The 21,185-nt window shown below is 42.9% G+C and overlaps 3 protein-coding genes across 4 annotated transcripts in view; 2 read left to right on the top strand and 1 right to left on the bottom strand.

The window, feature by feature from the left end:
* LOC123761198 (uncharacterized) overlaps positions 1 to 21,185 on the bottom strand; it is a 38,402-nt gene that overhangs the window by 6,211 nt on the left and 11,006 nt on the right. Inside the window, exons 1-2 of one of the 2 annotated variants that reach the window (XM_069339359.1) lie at positions 1,752 to 1,879; positions 612 to 729 (exon numbers count right to left, since the gene is read on the bottom strand). In XM_069339359.1, coding sequence (XP_069195460.1) covers positions 612 to 719 — 108 coding nt within the window. In that variant the 5' untranslated portion in view covers positions 720 to 729; positions 1,752 to 1,879. Of the gene's footprint in view, positions 1 to 611; positions 730 to 1,751; positions 1,880 to 21,185 lie in introns of those variants that run through there. The other variant, XM_069339358.1, reaches the window with a different exon arrangement.
* LOC123761039 (uncharacterized) lies at positions 9,668 to 13,247 on the top strand. Its single transcript, XM_045746895.2, has 6 exons — positions 9,668 to 9,784; positions 10,067 to 10,188; positions 10,832 to 10,921; positions 11,104 to 11,151; positions 11,955 to 12,023; positions 12,476 to 13,247. Exons 2-6 carry the CDS (start codon positions 10,087 to 10,089, stop codon positions 12,752 to 12,754), a joined length of 588 nt encoding a protein of 195 aa, XP_045602851.1. The 5' UTR covers positions 9,668 to 9,784; positions 10,067 to 10,086; the 3' UTR covers positions 12,755 to 13,247.
* LOC123761038 (C-type lectin domain family 4 member D) lies at positions 16,793 to 19,785 on the top strand. Its single transcript, XM_045746894.2, has 4 exons — positions 16,793 to 16,938; positions 17,481 to 17,547; positions 18,426 to 18,544; positions 19,173 to 19,785. Exons 1-4 carry the CDS (start codon positions 16,878 to 16,880, stop codon positions 19,391 to 19,393), a joined length of 468 nt encoding a protein of 155 aa, XP_045602850.2. The 5' UTR covers positions 16,793 to 16,877; the 3' UTR covers positions 19,394 to 19,785.

Below are 21,185 nucleotides of genomic sequence, written 5' to 3'. Positions count from 1 at the left end.
GAGAGAGAGAGAGAGAGAGAGAGAGAGAGAGAGAGAGAGAGAGAGAGAGAGAGAGAGAGAGAGAGAGAGAGAAAGAGAGAGAAAGAGAGAGAAAGAGAGAAAGAGAGAGAGAAAGAGAGGAGAGAGAAAGAGAGAAAGAGAGAGAAAGAGAGAAAGAGAGAAAGAGAGAGAGAGAGAGAGAGAGAGAGAGAGAGAGAGAGAGAGAGAGAGAGAGAGAGAGAGAGAGAGAGAGAGAGAGAGAGAGGAGAGAGAGAAGAGAGAGAAGAGAGAGAAGAGACAGACAGAGACAGACAGACAGACAGACAGACAGACAGACAGACAGACAGACAGACAGACAGACAGACAGACAAGACTGTCTCTCTCAATGGATGTTCCTGCCTTGAAGAGTTTGCATGGTTAAACATTCTAACAAGAATTAAACTAAGAATGCCTTTTGAGCATTTTTAGTTTAATGTAATAACTTGGTTCCCATGCTTTTCTTATCATAATTACATTTAAACTGTGTGTTGAGTAAGCTTCACCCTCTTAACCATCATTGTCTAAACCATTCTACTTACTGACGCAAGACCGGAATAGAAGTAGCAATAATAAATATTAAAGCACTATCTTACCGCATAGTCTATGTAGTCATGAGTGTCTCTCCAGACGTTGAGGGCGTGGGTGGGGGAGAGTAACACATCGCTGCCCACCACCATCACTATCACCACCAGAAACAACATGGCAGCTTCCCTATTCACAAGAGAAAATTACATAAATTACAACCTGTCCTCAGGGAGGATGTACCCCCCTCAAGGTAATCACATCAAAACCACTATGTAATTAATCCTATTACCTACTCCCTATTCATGGTTAGGTTAAGTTACATTTGGATAGGTTATGTTAAGTTACATTAAAACATTGTATTATTCTCAAACTTATGAAATATGAAAACTATTTAAGCATCACCTAGAATTTCTTTTACACAAAACAAAAATCTTCAGACCATTTTAAAGAAAACGAATTAAGCATAGACTTGTTATTTTAAACACGTATTATTTCAGACCAACGATTTATTATACAATAAAGTTATAATTTGAGAATATTCTCTGTTTAAGACAAAGGTTCACTTGGCAGTTTATAAGCTGACTATTATTGGAATTGTAATATGCTTTCAGACCATCAGAAATATCTAGATAACTATCCAAGTGGCGTAAAGCTGGGTTTCGCATCTAGTTGTAATCACTTTACCCTGAGGACGGGCTCAAAATTACACGTTGGAGCTCTAGAACAACAACTGGTGCACACATACACAGTAATAATATATACATGTACATTCACAAATCTAAACAATGTTATGGGTCAAAACATGAAAACAAAATGTTCACAAAGAATAGTGGGACTTTCCACAAGCTAGGGGTAGCAATTCCCGCCACGAAATATATTGACCAGTAAGTAAACGTTGGTCAATATTGTGACCAGCAAATAAACACTGGTTAATTTAGTGACCAACAAGTAGATACTGGTCAATTAATACAGTGACCAATAAGTAAATACTGTACTGGTCAATTAATGTAGTGACCAACAAGCAAGTACAGTTTAATATAGTAGCCAACAAATAAATATATATAGGAAATTGCCTTTGGGCTGTCTTTAAATTACTCGCAAGCTGCTTTCAGTCATATTAGGCTGGAGTTGAATATATCTGTATGAGCACACGACCTGCTGGCCCACAATGTGGATGTTTCATGAAACAAGGCGCAATGTGCGATTACCTGTGGAAAGAAGAGACTGAGCGAGGCGAGATCTCTTCAAGGCTCCACCGTTGACTGTGGCGGACGGGTTACTGGCGCACCTTATGTGCCGATCTGCACCGTCCCCCCCCTTTCCAGGTTCCAGCCTCCCGACCCTCTTTCCAGACGCCTGCCCACCCAACAACTCCCCCCACCCCATCTCCCAGGTCCTATCTCCAGCTGGAAACTCCTCCTCAGACCCCCAGACCATTTACTTCCATCAGGAACTTCCTCCAAAAATCCCCCACTGAGCCCCTCTAACACCACAACCACCCTCTCCAAAACCGTATAGCCCTGGTACCATCCCACTGGAAGGACCTTTCAACAACATCCTTCCAGAGGTGCCCGACTGTTGCTGTTAATGTGATTTTATTTTTAGTGCTGTTGTTCTCGATGCTATTGTCACAGTTTATACTTTTCAAATATATTTACAGGTAAATATAAACTCTGTATTAAAATTGAAACACATTAGTTTAGAAGCTTCTGATATTTTTCCTAGACGTATAACTCTGGATATATTTCCAGCAGTAACTAAAGAAAACAATGTTACCCCGGTGTTGGCAAGCTCAGAAGGCAACATTTTTTTTTTTTTTTTTTTTTTTTTTTTGAGATATATACAAGAGTTGTTACATTCTTGTACAGCCACTAGTACGCGTAGCGTTTCGGGCAAGTCCTTAATCCTATGGTCCCTGGAATACGATCCCCTGCCGCGAAGAATCGTTTTTTTTCATCCAAGTACACATTTTACTGTTGCGTTAAACAGAGGCTACAGTTAAGGAATTGCGCCCAGTAAATCCTCCCCGGCCAGGATACGAACCCATGACATAGCGCTCGCGGAACGCCAGGCGAGTGTCTTACCACTACACCACGGAGACTGTTAACATCTCTACTTCTATGGCGTTGAGAGCGTGATGAACACCCGCAAATATTCCCTCCATACCTGTGGATGTAAACTAATCAAGGCGGTGTGGTTTAGGGATAAATGTTAACAGGATGGGGATGATATACACACGCGGATATACTCCTGGTGAAATACCTTTAGGGGATATACACATTTGAAAATATGCGAAGAAGCCTGAACGGTCTCCAGGCAATATATTCCCGGGGGATATACAGCTGGAGGAATATACACATGAGGCATATCGATACGGAAAGGGGAGGGGGGAGGGGGATTTATACGTGAAATGATATGCACATAAGGATATACATCCATGGTGATATACACTTTGGAGGATATACATCTGGGGGTATATATTCCTAGGGGCTATATACTTGGGGGTATATATTCATACCTTGGATATATAGGGGCTATATACCCATATTCATAGGGGTCATACACCTAGGGGTGCTATACACATTGGGATATAAACCAATGGCGTATGTGAGAGAGAGAGAGAGAGAGAGAGAGAGAGAGAGAGAGAGAGAGAGAGAGAGAGAGAGAGAGAGAGAGAGAGAGAGAGAGAGAGAGAGAGAGAGAGAGAGAGAGAGAGAGAAAACATTAGTGTGGAGAAGTGTGTGTGCCACAGAGGCACCAGTATATTTGGAAGCGACATAGACACATAAACAACAATGGTACACGCCTGGGCCGCGACGAGCCGCGTTGCTCAACACAAGAGAGAATGACTCAGATTATCTCACCGGAGACACAGTGTGGTGGAGATCACGTCACTTGTGAGCGAACGCTTTGGCGCTGGTGTTTGGTCCCCCCCCCTTGCCCTCAAGGTGTAGAGACCACACCTGGCTGGCCCTTAAGGTGTAGAGACCAGACCTAGCTGGCCCTCGAGGTGCAGAGACCACACCTGGCTGTCCCTCAAGGTGTAGAGACCACAGGCAGGAGTATCTAGTACGATGCTCTGATGGATAAGGAACCAAGAGGAAGCAGAGTTACATGGTGATATTTGTGCTTGGAACTTCGCTTATGTGTACCATATTGGCTAGTAACTATGCATATAGGGTGCCCTGTGCGTGTGGAACGCTTATAGGACTTCCATGTACGTCCGGAGCCATGCTGACAGGGCGATCTATGTGCCTGGGACCAGGCTTGCACAGACCTCTACGAGTAGAGTGGTCCTCTCACGGATGCACGCTCGCCTCCCACACATTTCGTCATCAAGGTCTTAGCGACCAGTGTGCTCTTAAAGCACACTTCCGGAGAGGATATTTATCTTGTGGATGGGGATGGGTGGGGGGGGGGGGACCGGTGTCCCACAAGGTCACTCGCTGGCCAACATTTTGTGTTTGTATACACTCACCTGTGGCGGATGAGTTTCGTTCTTCTGAACCCCGTGTGTGTGTGTGTGTGTGTGTGTGTGTGTGTGTGTGTGTGTGTGTGTGTGTGTGTGTGTGTGTGTGTGTGTGTGTGTGTGTGTGTTCACTCAGATGTACTCACGTCAATGTGCTTGCAGGATCGATAATCAGCTCCCAAGCCCTGCCTCTCGAACATCCTGCAGTATAAGGCATCGTTTTGATTCTTTCGTTTTTCCTAATCACATGTACATTTAAAATTGTGTATTGCGGTAGTTTCAATCACGCCTTAATCTATTCCATTCCAGTCAGTTACAGCTTTCTTACTGAAGAAGCTCTTTCTGTCGTCTCCAAGACTGTATTTCCATCTATGTCCTCCTCATTCTGCTTTTCCTACCCTTGAACATTGCTTATTCCAACTGTGTCAGTTTTCCCTCTGAAATGCGTCGAGTTTACTTATGCAGAGAACGACCTTCTTCTCACCCGTTCAGGTCGGTCTCTGTAACCCTTTGCACCGCCGGAATGGGGTGCATAATAAAGAAAGATATCCTCTATGATAAAAGACTTATATGTGTCGCTAGCATCTGTCCATGACCTGTTGTTTGTATTCATGCTAAACATTCCAGCTTATTTTAATCTGTCAGTTTTCCATTTCTATGTTTGCCTCCTGACAAGTCAATTTCTCCCTCCATGCCTCTTTTAATGTATTATTAATATATCCCTCTTCGTCCCTACCTCCCTCACTCCTTTCCTGCCAGTCTCCTGCCTCTCTCCCTACCTGCTTCCATCCCTGATTCGTCCTCGCTCCCTTCCTTCCATCCTGTCTTGCCTCCATCACTGTCACCCTCAACCATGCCTCCCCGATAACTTCAACCATGCCTCCCCGATAACTTGAACCATACCTCCCCGATAACTTCAACCATGCCTCCCCGATAACTTCAACCATGCCTCCCCGATAACTTCAACCATGCCTCCCCGATAACCTCCCTGCCTGCCTCTCCCCCCGGGCCTGCTTCTTTCCCCCGTGCCTGCCTCTCCCCCTCGCCTGCCTCTCCCCCTGCACCTGGCAGAACAACACCTCCAGGACTCACGGCTCGACGTGCACAGGTTTGGCTGATCTGAGTGGCCGGCTTCAGAGAACTGGAGTATGGCTTTCAAGGTCGCTACCTGAACTAACCTTTGGGTTCGTATGGGTACGCCCGAGTGATTGTTTTGGTTGAGATTTAGCTCATGGGTGTCGCCTCTTCGCGCTCTACAGCAGATACATTCCAAGGTGAGGATGGAGTCTGCCCTCAATGCCTCTCCTAAATCATTGTTACACTTTTCTATATTCTTTAGGTTCATATGTGTTAACATTGTTCACATTGTGTCCTCGCCTAGACAGTTTGTTCATGTTCACCTGGGCTGTACTAACCTAAATGTGCTTGCAGGGTCCGGCGCTAACTCCAGAGTTCCGCGTTATCCGTTGTTTTCTCTACCTCATAAATTATTTATTAAATTAGATTGCATTATCACTAAATCCAGCTCATTCCATCTGCTTCACTACTATTACGTTTAACATTTTATTTTATAACTTCAATGTGATTTACTAGCGCTTCAAGTTTCCATCCATATCAACTTGATCTATCCTTTATTACACTGAACACGTCATCTTTATCAGCCTTATAAATACTCTTGAATATCCTGTATGTCGCAATCATGTCTCCTCGATTACGCGTCTCTGAAGTCATAAAAGTCTAGTAGCCATTTTTCTGATCATCTCTGAAGGTTATCCAGGTCGTCCAACTGCATTTTAGGATTCTCGTGTTTTTACTCTCCAACAATTTTGTATCATATGAACACATTGATGTGCATGGGTCAGCTTACTCATTATGTCATTCACGTATACCATTGTATATAAGTCCGGAACTGTATCATGTGCTGGCTGACAATACAGGAGGCACTCTGCACATCCTTCTTTGTCTTGCTTTAACGCTGTATCCCTAATTCTCTCAAGTTCCTTCGATATTTTCACAAGCATCTTTTTCCATCGCAGTTTGGCTGATTTTCCTCTGTATATTTTCTACAGAATTCGGTCTCCAAGTGTAGGCTTTCCAGGTACTCTCTTATTTTCTCGAATTTCCCTCTGTGGAATGCAAACGTTGCTTTCTTTCAATGTCACATTAATATCTCGTGCGATTTTGCAAACTTGTACACTTACCTAGATGTGGATACAGAACCAAACTTTAGTTAACCGGCCAATTAATGTCATGACTTCCACTCCCACATGTGTCGTATTTTCTTTTGAAACTGTTTAATGAATTTACCTCAACAATGTACTCAAGTAACCTATTCCGTTTTGAGTGTACTTTTACGCTGACGAAGTCCTTCCTGACATCTATTCGGCTCATTTACCTATCTAGTTTCCGCCCGGAGGGTCTCTAGGTCTGCAGCCATTTTTAATGTTGATCATTGTCTCCGTCAACTTGGTCAATTCCCCCCTCCTTGCATAAAGAAATCACATTAACGTGACGTATCAGTGAGAAAATCAGAAGAAACGACGATGAGGATTCGAATCTGCACAGTGGGTAGTTGGCAGATTCGAATCATCATCATCATGGCTTCTCATCATTTTCTCCCCCTCGATATCTCCCACGTTTTTGTCATATTTGCGCCGTGTTTTGTTTTTGTCAGGCGGTGAGGTTGTGTTCCCGCGCCCCCGCGACGTGTCCAGCGCGAGCGTCAGCTGTATCGCGCCTCTCCTCATGTTTATGTACTCTTATGTTTGAACGTCATTAACTGCTGCGTGAAATCTATATGCGATCCTTCCCGCTCTCATTAACTGAGTGGAAAAAAGTGGTTGAAATGGGTAAATATTTGTGGTAAGGCTTCCACTGTGGACCAAAGTCCTGTTTCTTTAGACGAGGACTTGCGGTCATTTTTCGTCCCAAAAATAGCTGATATTGAACATAGTCAATATACGTGTTCGCCTTCCTTTACACGCGTTTCTCAGGTACCATTGTGTGCGTGTGTGTGTGTGTGTGTGTGTGTGTGTGTGTGTGTGTGTGTGTGTGTGTGTGTGTGTGTGTGTGTGTGTGTGTGTATTCACCTAGTTGTGCTTGTGGGGGTTGAGCATTGCTCTTTCGGCCCGCCTCTCAACTGTGTGTGTGTGTGTGTGTGTGTGTGTGTGTGTGTGTGTGTGTGTGTATGGATGTGTTTTAAGGACAAAGCGGAATAAACAGAGACAAGCCACTGCACTTCTTCTGATCTGATGTTGTGACAGCGACGGCCATTGTGCCCTAGAGCCATATACTCACCCCGGGGGAGCGGCGACACAAGACCATCACAGAAGGTACAAAAGGATTCACTCGGACCCCGGTGCATGTTGATATTAACTGTTACAGTTCCTATGCACTCTTTAATTATAATGCCTGGCAGCAGAGCGACTTTTTATACTGAAATTATTATGTAAAATAATGAAACAACGCAGATCGTTGCTAAGTCACTTAGATAATGATATTTCAATATTGAGCATTATTTTGCTTAGTCCTGTCTCTGACCATCTGACTTGCATGTTCATATGCTCTACATGCTGTCTGTTATTATAACATTATTCCTCCTTTTGTTTCATTTTTCAATAACACTGCGCATTCGAACGCATCCATGTTTTCGCGGCGCGTAACTTTTCTCATTCTTCATATATATATATTTATTTCGAGTGTTGTTCCAGGAACCTGGAAACTATTGGAGGGCAACGAGGGCCAAGGCCAGCGGCGCTTGAGCGCTCAGCGTGAGGGATGACGAGTGTAAACAGTGAAGGTCTGGCGTCCTGGGTTCCTCCTCGAGGACATTGTAACACTCCCGCCTTCTCCGCCCACACCCGGGCCTTCCACACCCACACCCGCGACTTCCACGTCCACACCCGCAACTTTCCCGCCCACACCCGCACCTTCTACCTATTTCCTCATCATTTCTCCTGCCTGGTGACATGTGTGCGTCACGCTGACAGCCTCTCGTCATCTCCTGGACCTTTTCGTAAAGACAATGGTAACATAAAATGAATCCCAAAGAAGAATAAGAAGTTGGTCTAAGTGTAGGAGCCATGGTTACTTTATTGACAGGTCAAGGTCGGTTGAGTCATTCTTCAGTTGTGTTTCTTCGTGCACAGTTAATGGTAATGGTCAATAGTAACCGGTCAATGGTGCATTCTTTAGTTTCATGGTAAATTAGCAATTTTTGTTTTGTATTTTCCAGAGCAGCACAGTTTTCGTGTACCTGCACACACCAGCCTCACTGCCGCCCGGGACCCCACCTACTTCGAGGCTTACACATGAAATTTGTTTCATGAAATTAAATTGAATCTACTTTCAGTGGGGCCTTCCTCTCACCTGTCTACTTTCAGTGGGGCCTTCCTCTCACCTGTCTACTTTCAGTGAGGCCTTCCTCACACCTGTCTACTTTCAGTGGAGCCTTCCCCCACATCTGACTCTTGTGTTCATGTGTGTGTCGCAGGTGTGTGGGTGCTTGTGTGTGTGGGTGCTTGTGTGTGGGGGTGATTGTGTGCGCGTTTCCTGATTGTCTTAACAATAAGATTATTTACAATTCAAACGTATTTACAAACACGAAATGTGGCCATTTAGACACCCGCAGGCAATATTTTTTTCACCTATAATGAATGACGTACAAAGAGTACTAAATTAAGCCAACTGTTATTTTAGAAACGATCTTTGAAACCTCAAATAGATCCATTTTATACAAGCCTCTACTGATGTTCGTATTACTTTCTTTATATTTAATTAAACTCAACTCCATTTTATCCCTGCTAATAATATATCTATTTAATATTAATTGTTTTACATTTTACCTACAAAACTACATGTTTCAAATCTCGTAGATGGAAAGATAATGCACTAGATTCCTGACCAATTCTAATATTTATATATATTTACAGTACAATACGGTTTTATAAGGCATTTCCCAGTGTGTCCGCCGTGTAATTTTATTGCAATCTCTGCATGGAATGTGACAAACACATCCACGCTTCAGATTAATTTAATATTTATGTAAAAAAAAATTAAACATCTATAAATAATTAGCGTGTAGCTCCTGGTGGTGAAATATTTTAAAGATCTCCTGCTTGGAGATTATTTCCCTCCATAGCCTCTGGCTAAGATTCTTTTAATTTTAGGTTATCTTATTTTAGTCTAAGGAGTTTCAAATAAGGATATTTAAGAATATAAGCCCATATGGCTGACCCACACAGACCTGGTCGACACCACACCGGGCTGCTCGTCCAGGCTAAACCATGCAAACCTGGTAATTATACTTAATACTGTTCAAAAGTCCGGAATATATATATATATATATATATATATATATATATATATATATATATATATATATATATATATATTAAATACAAGCGCAACGACCATGACACCCCAACAAAATGTTCCTCTGTGGAAAATGTCATTCATGATATTGCAAATAGGAAAGCTAGGAACATTGCATTTACACTCGACGGTATGCGAGGTGCATGAGAACGACATGGAGACCAAAGCTACACTTATGGAGTTATGAATGAGTCAACACGTGACCAGTCACCACATCCAGACACGGTTTCCAGCGCGGCCACTTGGCAACCCTCAGCCCGGCCTCCCGGGTCAGGCTGGGGGATGTATTTATGTCTCCTCAGTCACTCCAGAGCCACAGTCCAGAGTAGGTCCACGCTTCCAGTCACTCCAGAGCCATAACCTACATTCGATCTACATTTCTATCATCTGCTTCTTAAGGTGAACACATACTTGCACAGTTTCTTGGGATGTAAAGGCAAAACAGGAGACAGACAATGCTTGGTATAGTATAATGACTGGAAACTAAATTCAGAGAGAGAGAGAGAGAGAGAGAGAGAGAGAGAGAGAGAGAGAGAGAGAGAGAGAGAGAGAGAGAGAGAGAGAGAGAGAGAGAGAGAGAGAGAGAGAGAGAGGTTAGGGAAGATGCCACTTCAAGCATCAGATCTCTACAGACTGCCATCCTTGACCACCTCACTCACTGCCCCTAACACTTGCTAACAGTGCTCCATACTCTGAGGAGGATGAAGGGGACGACGCTGCTGCTAGTGGTGGTGACGGCGTGCGGCCTCCCAGCCCAGGTACTCTCCGTCTGGCCCGTCATGAGCGACTACATCGACTTTGTTGTGAGTACCATTGTAATTACCTTAATTAAGCTACAAGTAAAAGAAATAACTACGAATGTTCTATAATAGTGTGTACAGCGCCCTGGCGACGAAAGTCTGCGGTAAACTGACTCCGCGTTTAACATGTCACCATCGCATGTCAACATATAAAAGTTCGTCCTGTATGTTACGCACACAATGACCTATCTACGATACCTTTAATACTTAAATAGTTAAAAGTTAAGACATACTGAGGGTCAAGGTCAAGTAGTTTTCAATGTTTCTTAACATACATTTTAGAAACATTGTGTACCAGTTAAACATTAAAACTGGTACACATTGTTTCTCAGAATTTAATAATAATAATTTAATAATAATGTACATTTAGGGAAAAGTATATACATACAAAATGAGTTACAAGTAGAATGTTGGATTTCTAGAATATACTAGTATATACGAGTATACGTAAACTTTAACACGTCAGTATTAAACAGTATGTACTTTGTTACCCTAAGAAGGACAACTCTCAGTATGACAATACGGCAGCTTCCCCACAAAGGATGCGATACCATTCGTTTTCTGTCACAACTACGGGCTCAAAATTTTGTTAACACAGAAAACGGCTAACATTGCATCCCCACAGTAACTGATGTATTTTGTTTAGGTGACAAAAAGTTGCTTCGGCGAAGAGACAGCGGTGATGCTCGAGAAGATGGGACGAGAGATGGGGGCGACCTGCTGGATGATGGAATGGGTCAGTCTTAGCCGGGATTGGTTGAGTGGTGTATCAAGATTTATTTCTCATATGAGACATATATATAATGATTATTATATGAAGACATATATTAAGTAATTATATAAAATATAGCTAGATGTGGAGGACTCATGACAATTACTGTATCATGAGGGAATATAACTATGTTGTTTTTATTACAGCAACACATGTACGGCTTCCCCAGGGACCAGGTGACGAGGAAGAGAAGGGTAAGTGTGTTGTGCTAGGGTCTGGGGCCAGGTACTGGAACCTGTAAGTTATTTATCCCACGTGAGTGTGTGTGTGTGTGTGTGTGTGTGTGTGTGTGTGTGTGTGTGTGTGTGTGTGTGTGTGTGTGTGTGTGTGTGTGTGTGTGTGTGTGTGTGAGTGATGTAATTTATCTGTCATTCATTCATTTCTAAAATTTAAAATAAATTTATGCGGGACGATTCATCAAACCAACAAACAACATCTAATTTGATTATGAGAGCATTTGTTAAAGCAGCTGTCAGCGTTAAGGATTATATCTTATCATGTACTATCAATAAATTTCAGTTCACTGCGACATCCATATAACTTTGATGTAGTCTGGCTAACGACCAAGTGGTCCACGAGTCCTATGTATTCCATTCATATCGGCAGGTCGAGAATTTAAGGATGCTAGTGCGTGTATAAATATTAGGTCAATGCTGCAAAAATGTTAGGAGTTGAGTTAACGTTACAATCAACGCCAAAATGTTTGAGTCAGAGCTGAATGTCGGCTCCGCCACCGACACTGAAGGTGCAGCTCCCCACACATCCCTTGTTGAATAGCAAATCGTACTCTCCTCTATATCACAATTTGGGATTAGACAATTGTCAGTGTATGTGCGCTGAGAATAGCGTCTCGTGTTGTATATAAACGTTGAGAAGTGAGTCTCGTGTTGTATATAAACGTTGAGAAGTGAGTCTCCTGGCGAATCTACGCCGTTTGAATTTGCGATTACTTTACATTATTACCAATACTAAAGATTTCTATTATCTAATTTTCCAGAACCTCTTGAAGATGCCCACAACTCCCTCCGACAGCCTCCTCGCTTGCAACCTCCGAGGTCTCAACTTGGTAAGTTGCTCGCAAGCAAGAATATTTTATAAATTGTTATCGATAGAAGGCGTCAAAGCCTAGTAGACTTACACAAGATATTATATAAACAGCCGGCAATATCGATCAAACTTAATCCATTTTATATTATGCCTCTATAGACTTTCTAGACGATATAATATATAGGTTCTTATTCACAATTGAAATACGTTCCTACTAGCTGGTGAAATACCATTTTAGGAGAGACATAAAGTACCAGTCTGGAATAAGGCTGTATAGAGTTGAATGAGCTACCAGCTAGAATTACTCAGGTCAACAGTCTAACACAGTCTCAAGGATAGATTGGATAGATACACGGGCGAGTGATGGTGGATATAAACGGGCCAAGTACGGGGCTCAAAGACATTCTGAGCTGCTCCGTAATTTTTATATTCTCTAATGGCTTTGTTACAAAATCTTTCCTTGACCATCAGCTGACGGCCGAGAATGTGATGAATTACGATGTAGTGGACACGTGGCTGAAGAACAACATGACGGACACTGACTTGAGCGGGAAGCTGCTGGAGGCGTCGTCGACCTGCAAGCAACTTCAGGTTCCTCTCCAGAATCTGCCTCTCGACGAGTCTGACAGCTCGCTGCTCAAGGGCGTCCTCGCCTTCAGGACTTACATGAACTGCATGAACGCAGAGGGCACCAAGTTATGCAAGGAGAAGGAGCTGAATCGTTTCATGGAAAAGATGGAAGGGAAATAGGCATTGAACACCTTAGCCAATGTCTTCTGGACGTAATCTTGAGACGTCTGCCTTACCCTCTCACTGACATCTGTGACGACACTTGCGTATCAGAGCTCATTTGAAATGTGTTAAGATATATTGGCTTCATTGGCTTCCAAGTAGCACCTGTACTGTTGCCACTCACTTCTCTACATGTTAATAAGAATTTTGTCCCCGGCCAAGAGACCAGCAAGAGCCAGACACAATACACACGCTCACAGCCCTGCCAAACAGCAGCCGGACACCAGGGATACAGTTCAGGCTGTCTTATGTACACAGGAAGCTTTTATTATTACAATTACTATTATTTAAACAAGTTGAGGTAATGTCCAGTGAAATATATTCCATATTAAAGCATTACCTGTATTGATACATTAAGACTCATTAAAGTTTCCCGGTTGCTTTGAGAGTTCTGCTTGTCAGTAGCACAATGTGTAAAAGATATACATAAATATATAATAATTTGTCACCACGTGGGCAGTTTGATTTTAAATCCAACATTTAGATTACTCCTGGTGAGCTACTCTTGGGGAAATGAATGCTTCATAGCAATGACAGCCGCCCACATGTATATTCCGCCCCACAAATACATGTATACTTCATGTATCAAAGACTTCGACTGTATTACACTTGTGTCTATGTTATGTGTGTGTGTGTCTCTGCCACACATGTGGGATTACATATCACGTGATACATGTATTATGTCTCACGTGAGACTTGTGAGAAAGTCAGCTGGAGCAATGCGGAGATTCGAACCCGCCGCAAGTGATTATTTCCTTCCGTTACGTTTGATCACATATATGGTCACATATATGTTCACATGTATGGTCACATATATGGTAGTACTTGGACGGGTTACCTTGTCCGTGACAGTAACACTGAGTAACACTTATCGTAGCCTTCCCCCCCCCCCTCCCCAACTGGTCAAGGCCTGGTCTATGCTGACGCGGTCACCCATTCACGTACTGGCCACACCCAGCCGAGCTTAACCTGACTGATCGACGCCATCCACAGCACCATCCAATTTTGACCTTCATTGTATTTCACAACTGGCGACTTAGCAAGGACAGTCAGAACAAGGATACGCAATTGTTGACCATTAACCACCCTATTAAACATCAATTTTAAACAGTTTTCTCTAAATATTTAGTGACAAAACCCTAACGCCTGTCGACTCCCTGGATCACGGAAGCAGTAAACTATATTATAGTTAACCTTCAAGTTTACTTTCATCTCTATAAAGTTAAGGATTAATCAAGTAAAGTCTAGGTGTAAACTTAGCAGCGCTCGACATGTCAAATTAGGAACAAACTTTGATTATGAAAACGTTTCGCCGGTCCAGACCTTTGGTCTCTGGTCTTAGTAGATGTAGTCCTCCCTGTTCACGGGCTCCCAGACCGTGGTCTCTGGTCTTAGTAGATGTAGTCCTCCCTGTTCACGGGCTCCCAGACCGTGGTCTCTGGTCTTAGTAGATATAATCCTCCATGTTCACGGGGCTCCCAGACCGTGGTCTTTGGTCTCAGTAGGTGTAGTCCTCCTTGTTCATGGGGCTCCCAGACCGTGGTCTCTGGTCCCAGTAGATGTAGTCCCCCAGTAGCTGTGAGTTTTAGCACACCAGTCTTTTTTGGCCTTAGTGGATCTATACGTCAAAATTTCGACGTGCTATGAAGAGAACAGTTTGAATTATTTGCTTTATATAGGAAGAAGTGTTACAAGGAGAACATTCACAGTGTTACTGCTAACAGCGGCAACACACAACTGGCTTGATTATGCTCAACAACTATTTGAGATTTATACTACTGATGGTAGTAGAATATGCATAATAACTACATAATGTTAATAATTAGGTACATGCACGCATACATACACGTGCAAGTACACACACACATTGACAAGAGTCCAATAGGCTCAGGAACCTGTACACCTGTTGATTGACGGTGGAGAGGCGGGACCAAAGAGCCAGAGCTTAACCCCCGCAAGCACAATTAGGTGAGTACAGACGCGCGGGTTAAGGCAGCAGATGGACCAGGTCTCACGAGATAAAAGGTACAATCTTGGCACGTACGAATTTATTTAACCGTGATGCAACACTCTTATTAGGGGGTCTCTCTCTTATCTCTGTCAGAGATCTGTCTCTTATCTCTGTCAGAGATCTCTCTGGCTTTGTCTCTTGACAGATCTCTCTCTCTCTCTCTTATCTCTGTCAGAGATCTCTCTGGTTTTGTCTCTGACAGATCTCTCTGTCTCTTATCTCTGTAAGCGATCTCTCTGTCTCTTATCTCTGTCTTTATCCCTGTCAGAAATCTCTCTGTCGATCTCTTATTTGCGATTGTCAGTATGAATCCATATTTGTTTTTATTGCTGTATCATATTTCACACTGTCTTCCTGGTTCTCTGTTTCTTGACCTCTGTTTGTGTCTGTATAGTTGTCAGTGCTTCTGAAAACCTCATCGATAATCCAGATATTTAAGGTTAAAATCATTCATCAATGTCCTGAGCTATCGCAGCTATTACTTATCAATAATGTTGCACAACAATAGCCTTGGATTTTCTCAGCTCCTTTTCGTAGAAGAGCGAGAAATATCTAATACCTGGAATCCAGTTATCGGACCACCAGGAGGAAAACGTCTATCTAATTCCCAGGAAGGAAAGAGAGACGCTGTTTGCAGTTCCGACCTGGTGCCTGGGACCTTCCTGGTGCCTGGGACCTTCCTGGTGCCTGGGACCTACCTGGTGGTTGAGGCCTACCTGCTGCTTGATTGGTGGAGGGGTTGGTGCCGGTGAGGTGCGGAAGATGGTGGGAGGTTGGGGAGGGGTACGGTGTAAGGGTTGAGATTGATGGGGGTTTGAACGAGCGAAGAGTTGAGCTGGTACAGACCCTGGTAGCCGAGGCAGCTGTGTGTTCACAGGGCCTGGCCGCTGTACAACCCGATGGTGGGAGCACGACCACCTGCTTCGCCACTCACACACAAGGACACAAGTCAGGCCAAATGTGGAATCTTTGAAAAAAAAAACTTCTGCACTGAGGCGTGACAAAGGCAGTAGCCGGCACCCTCATCTCTCAAAACTGTTCCGTCTTGTTCACGAAGCCTATGGGTACTATAGATATCAGCGAGCCGTTCCCGCGGTCTATTTACCCAGCAAATGTGATAGCCTCATCTAGCAATAGGTTTCGGAGGCTGCAAAATGATAACGATTATTGTGTTTCAACACAATCTGTAGCCGCTGCCTCGAAGGCATTACTATCCCCTCTACCTGAAGAACATTTGAGAAGAATATTTTTAATTGTTGTACTTTGTTTTATTAACATGCGCGGATTGATCATGACCCGCCCTACCAGAAGGTATTAAGACTCACTCAACCGACAGGCATTTACTGCATCCACCAGTTACATTTTTTCCATTTTTTTCCTGCCAATAAATTCCAACTCGTTCATTCAAGCACGTAATGCTCCACTGTACAAGTTAGATTAGGTTAAGTCTTACTTAGGTTTGTTTAAGTTAGACGGAAGCTGGAAGAAACATGTTGCAAGGTTGAAACTTTTTCAATGAGATTGCCTTTATAATGTATTTTAGTTAGTTATGCCACAGATCTACAAGTTAAGTCGATATTTTACACATAGAAACAAATGCATAGATACACTATGCATTTTCTCCTTGGTTTTAGATCCTTACTAATCATGATTCTTAAGCAATATTCACATTTAAATTTTGTAATTCAGCAAATGTTCAGTGAAATTGAGAACCTTCCACTTGTAAACACTGAAACAAATCTTCTAGTTTTCAGTCCACTTTGAAAGTTTCTTTAGGACTTCGTGTAACGTTTCTGCAGTCTCGTCTGAATCTAGATTTTTGCCATCGGAAAATTCATAAAATTTCTATTCACCATTATCGAAATCACGTTATTTGTTTGATGAACAATAAAGGTCACAGGACAGAGTCCTAGGGCACTCCACAATACACTCTCCATGTTCCCATATTTGCTTTCCTCAAATCAACATTTTTGGCGCCATCCGCCCCGCCCTCCACCCCTTCCCGCCAGAGCATGCGAGGCTATATAGGCGCCGGCGGGCGGCCAGCGCGCGCCCAGTGTTACCAATACAATGATGATGAAGACTTTGATAGTGTTGGCGGCGACAGTCCTCGCTGTGGATGCCCTTGTCGGTAAGTTACCTCTATATTATTTTAACAAACTCTTTAGTCTTTAAATCAGATACATTTGGTCTTTATATCAGATATATTTGTCTTTTAAACCCCATTTTTTTTCTTCTAGGTGTAGTAAAGTTTACCTCACGTGGTGACGGGAGGAATTATATACAATCTATCAGCCTCAACTGGTTTTCAGGATATGCTGATTCAAGTTGTGGGTTACCCCAAAGACTCAATCATAAATTAAATTTTAATTTTAGCATATACGAATTTTGTGTATAGTTAAGTCTAGAGTAGGTTGGGTGTTTAGGTTCCATTTGCAATTATGTGTATTTGTAGTACGGGGATGATGTATATTCAGAGGTCGTGAAAGATACAGCGTTCGCACATTTTGTCATGTTGCATAATTACAACTGTATTTTCTCAAATATAAACTAATATTAAACTTTAAATTGTGTATAGTAATGCATTAGGCTAGAGGTTTAGTTTCCGTTATCGATTATTATCCTAACAAACACACGTGTTGATGACCTAATCACACACGCCTGTATTTACAGCTTGCCCAGGAGGATACGAACCCGTCGGGAATGGTTGTTACCTCTTCCCAAACTCTATGTTGACCTGGTGAGTATCTCCATACACACACACACACACACACACACACACACACGCTCCCTGCACGCTTACACACACACACGCTTCATATTCGACGTACACACCTCCCCTGCTCTACAGTTGACAGTGTGTACTCCTGACGAAAAACAGGTAAGCGTCTTAACACCCGAGGCACATAGTAACATCATACTTGGGGCTTGCGATAAAAATTCATAACGATGGCTCTCAAAATATTAAACAAATCTCGTCTTCTTTTTCTGTCCTCGTATCCCTTCCTAGTGATACTAGGAAGTATCACCAGGAAGGATAAGGTAGTTCAATAAGGTGCATGGAGCTATAAGGAGAAAGCGCCAAGCTATTACGACTATATAGCACTTGGAAAGGATACGAGGACAAGGATCTAGGATGAGACGGGGGTTTAGGAATGGTGCCCAACCACTTGGAGGGTCGGGGATTGAACACCGATCTGCAAGAAACGAGACTGTCCCTCTACCGCCCAGACCATTGTCATAGTGACCTATCATGATTTTAGAGCGGCCATTTTTATACTTATTCGTTTCCTGAATTTCTTGCAATCGATATGACGATTGATGCATTAAGCGTCGAATCATACAAGTAAGAAAGTCTCCCCTGGAAATACAAAACGAAACTGTCCCTATTTTCCGCTTGTTACAACTTGTAATAAACTTGATACATCTTGGCTTAACATATTTATGACGTATTAGAACGTTGTTACAACTTGCTATATTGGTTGTTATAACTGGTTAGGTGTTAAAACTTGTTCGAACGTTGTAGCAACGTCGTAGTTTCGCTGTGTGTTTGGCGGGTCACATTAAGCTTTTGTGGCTTGAAGGATTTTATGGATTGACTGTTATTGTTTCCCTCAGGGATGAGTCGTTGTCGTACTGCCAGTCTACCAGTCCCGCTGGCGCCACAGCCGGCCTGGCTCACCTCGACGACTGCAGCACTCTGGGAGCCGTCTGGAATTACATAGTGGATAATAAAGGTGTGCACAATACGAGATGTTAGGATCCAAAGATGTTTGGACCTTAAGATGTTTAGATACGTCTCAGGGACCAAACCAGGTCCCTATGTTCAACATTTCCAGCCTCTTAACCAATGATATACAACTTGTTAGGTGTCCTTTATAGCTTTCCGCGGATGAAACTAAAATTTTCGTCAACCGGAAACTTCGCCCCAGAAAAATGAGTTCAGATTTCGAGAGGTTAATTGATCGTCGACTTTTGGGCTTCAAGTTCAGTAGCGAATGCTGGCTCTAGTGGGACGGGACTGGTGCCTTCAGTTGGGATGAGACTGATGGCTTCAGTGGGATGGGGGTGATGGCTTTAGGGGAACGGGACTGCTGACTTCAGGTGGGCGGGACTATTACCTTCAGGGAGCACCAGACTGTTGGCTTCAGTTAAGATTGAATTCAGGCCTCTTATTTTACACAAATATTTTAACAAAAAGTATCCGAAACATACCGACACGCGAATATTCCCAATCCACATTTCTTTAATATTAGAATTTCCACTTGAAATTCCAACATATTATTAGTGTAGCCTATCGACACCACCCTCACACCTATCCCCTGCCCACGTTTCTCATCCGTTTTCTCATTTCCTTCTCTGCAGATCCAGATGTGGACTACTGGCTGGGTGGACGGAACACTTTCTCAGATGGCGCTTTCCGTTGGTATGCAACTGGCGACACTATCCCCAAGGAGGTCCCATTCTGGTACCCCGGTCAGCCCGACGGTGGGGTGGCCGAGGCTTGTCTCTCTCTCTCTAAAACGGGCTTCTTAGCTGACGAGGCTTGCGGGTTGCCGCAGAGGCCAGTATGTCAGCTGCTGTAGACGTTTTGACGGTCTGTCTGTATATCTCTGACTTTCCTTATCATTCTTCAAGGTGGTCTGCTTCGCTGGCGAGAATGATGGCCCCGAGACAGAAGTTGAGCTGTCGCCTAGTCTCGTCGGTGTCTTGTTCTACATCCACACTTCTGTTTGTAATGTTTTATACACTTTTTTAAACTCTCGCCATCATATATTTCTCTCTCTCTCTCTCTCTCTCTCTCTCTCTCTCTCTCTCTCTCTCTCTCTCTCTCTCTCTCTCTCTCTCTCTCTCTCTCTCTCTCTCTCTCTCTCTCTCTCTCTCTCTCTCTCTCTCTCTCTCAGTTGGAAGTTAGGTTGAGAAGGGGTGACGGAGGTTGACCTAACCACTGTATTACATAAATAAATTATCAACTATTGTTTTACATTTTTTTGTCCTCTGTCGAAATACTTGTTGCACATTGCCCGTGCATCATCATGACCGTGTCGACACCCATTACGTGTTGTAGACCAATTAGTCAATGTAGACACCAATTAGTCAATGTAGACACCAATTAGTTAATGTAGACACCAATTAGTCAATGTAGACACCAATTAGTTAATGTAGACACCAATTAGTCAATGTAGACACCAATTAGTTAATGTAGACACCAATTAGTTAATGTAGACACCAATTAGTTAATGTAGACACCAATTAGTCAATGTAGACACCAATTAGTTAATGTAGACACCAATTAGTTAATGTAGACACCAATTAGTTAATGTAGACACCAATTAGTTAATGTAGACACCAATTAGTTGTGGATAATATTGAATATAACCAACATTTAATTATTGAAAACACTAAATTATTTAATATGTACACCGATTAGTTGTTGAAGAAACCAATTAATTAGTAAAGACATCCTTTAATAATTCTAGAGATTAATTGGGTAAAATAAAATTAATAAGAATTAGTTTTGTACGGGACAGGCAGCCTGTGTACATGTATACATTAAGTTTACATCGAGGCTCACCCCCATCCCCCGCAAGGTGGAACTACTGACCTTACCCAGGATGCATCCCACAACAGTTCACCAACTCCCGGTGAACAGAAGCATTAGATGAAGGAAACCGTGCCCAACCATTTCTGTCTCGCCCGGAATTCCCGAGTGTGAGTCGAGAATGAAACCAACCGTACTACCGAGACCCATTAACTGCTGCAAACACCAATTAATGTGAAAACCAATTGGTTGGTTTAGACACAAATTACCTATTGTATACACCCCAAAAGCTGGGGTACCCGGCTGCGCCCGGGTCTCTCGCCACCCTCCCCTCTCTCCTTCCCTATCCCCCCCCCCCCCATCTCTCAGAAAAGTCAATATTACGAACCATTGAAAACACTGCTAAACAAATGTAAGGAAAACCCATCCGTGAGTTAATTTCAGCCTTTATGAAAATTGCGGGGTGGGGGGGGGATGTTACAGATGCCGATATTTCTTAAATCGTGGCACTAGGGGCCGACCCAGATTGGCCTATGAGCCTACGTACCCCCGTGTTGCATGTGTGAAAGTTGGGTGAGAGAAGCCTCAAACGTCTGACCTTCAACCTCGAAACACAAACTTTTATAGACATGGATTAGTTGATTTAGACACCAATTAGATGATATAAACACCAATTAGATCATATAAACACCAATTAGATGATATAAACACCAATTAGATCATATAAACACCAATTAGATCATATAAACACCAATTAGATCATATAAACACCAATTAGATCATATAAACACCAATTAGATCATATAAACACCAATTAGATCATATAAACACCAATT

This window comes from Procambarus clarkii, chromosome 41 (assembly GCF_040958095.1).
Source record: "Procambarus clarkii isolate CNS0578487 chromosome 41, FALCON_Pclarkii_2.0, whole genome shotgun sequence".
NCBI classification, from domain to species: Eukaryota; Metazoa; Arthropoda; class Malacostraca; order Decapoda; family Cambaridae; genus Procambarus; species Procambarus clarkii.
This window is presented reverse-complemented; position numbering and strand designations above follow the sequence as displayed.

What these genes read in the sequence shown, in the direction of transcription:
- LOC123761038 (XM_045746894.2), top strand. Translation starts at nt 16,878, where the DNA reads ATGATGATGAAGACTTTGATAGTGTTGGCGGCGACAGTCCTCGCTGTG. An exon ending in CGCTGTGGATGCCCTTGTCG is followed by an intron (nt 16,939 to 17,480) that starts GTAAGTTACCTC and finishes CTGTATTTACAG; the next exon opens with CTTGCCCAGGAGGATACGAA. An exon ending in CCAAACTCTATGTTGACCTG is followed by an intron (nt 17,548 to 18,425) that starts GTGAGTATCTCC and finishes TGTTTCCCTCAG; the next exon opens with GGATGAGTCGTTGTCGTACT.
- LOC123761039 (XM_045746895.2), top strand. Translation starts at nt 10,087, where the DNA reads ATGAAGGGGACGACGCTGCTGCTAGTGGTGGTGACGGCGTGCGGCCTC. An exon ending in GCGACTACATCGACTTTGTT is followed by an intron (nt 10,189 to 10,831) that starts GTGAGTACCATT and finishes TATTTTGTTTAG; the next exon opens with GTGACAAAAAGTTGCTTCGG. An exon ending in ACCTCCGAGGTCTCAACTTG is followed by an intron (nt 12,024 to 12,475) that starts GTAAGTTGCTCG and finishes CTTGACCATCAG; the next exon opens with CTGACGGCCGAGAATGTGAT.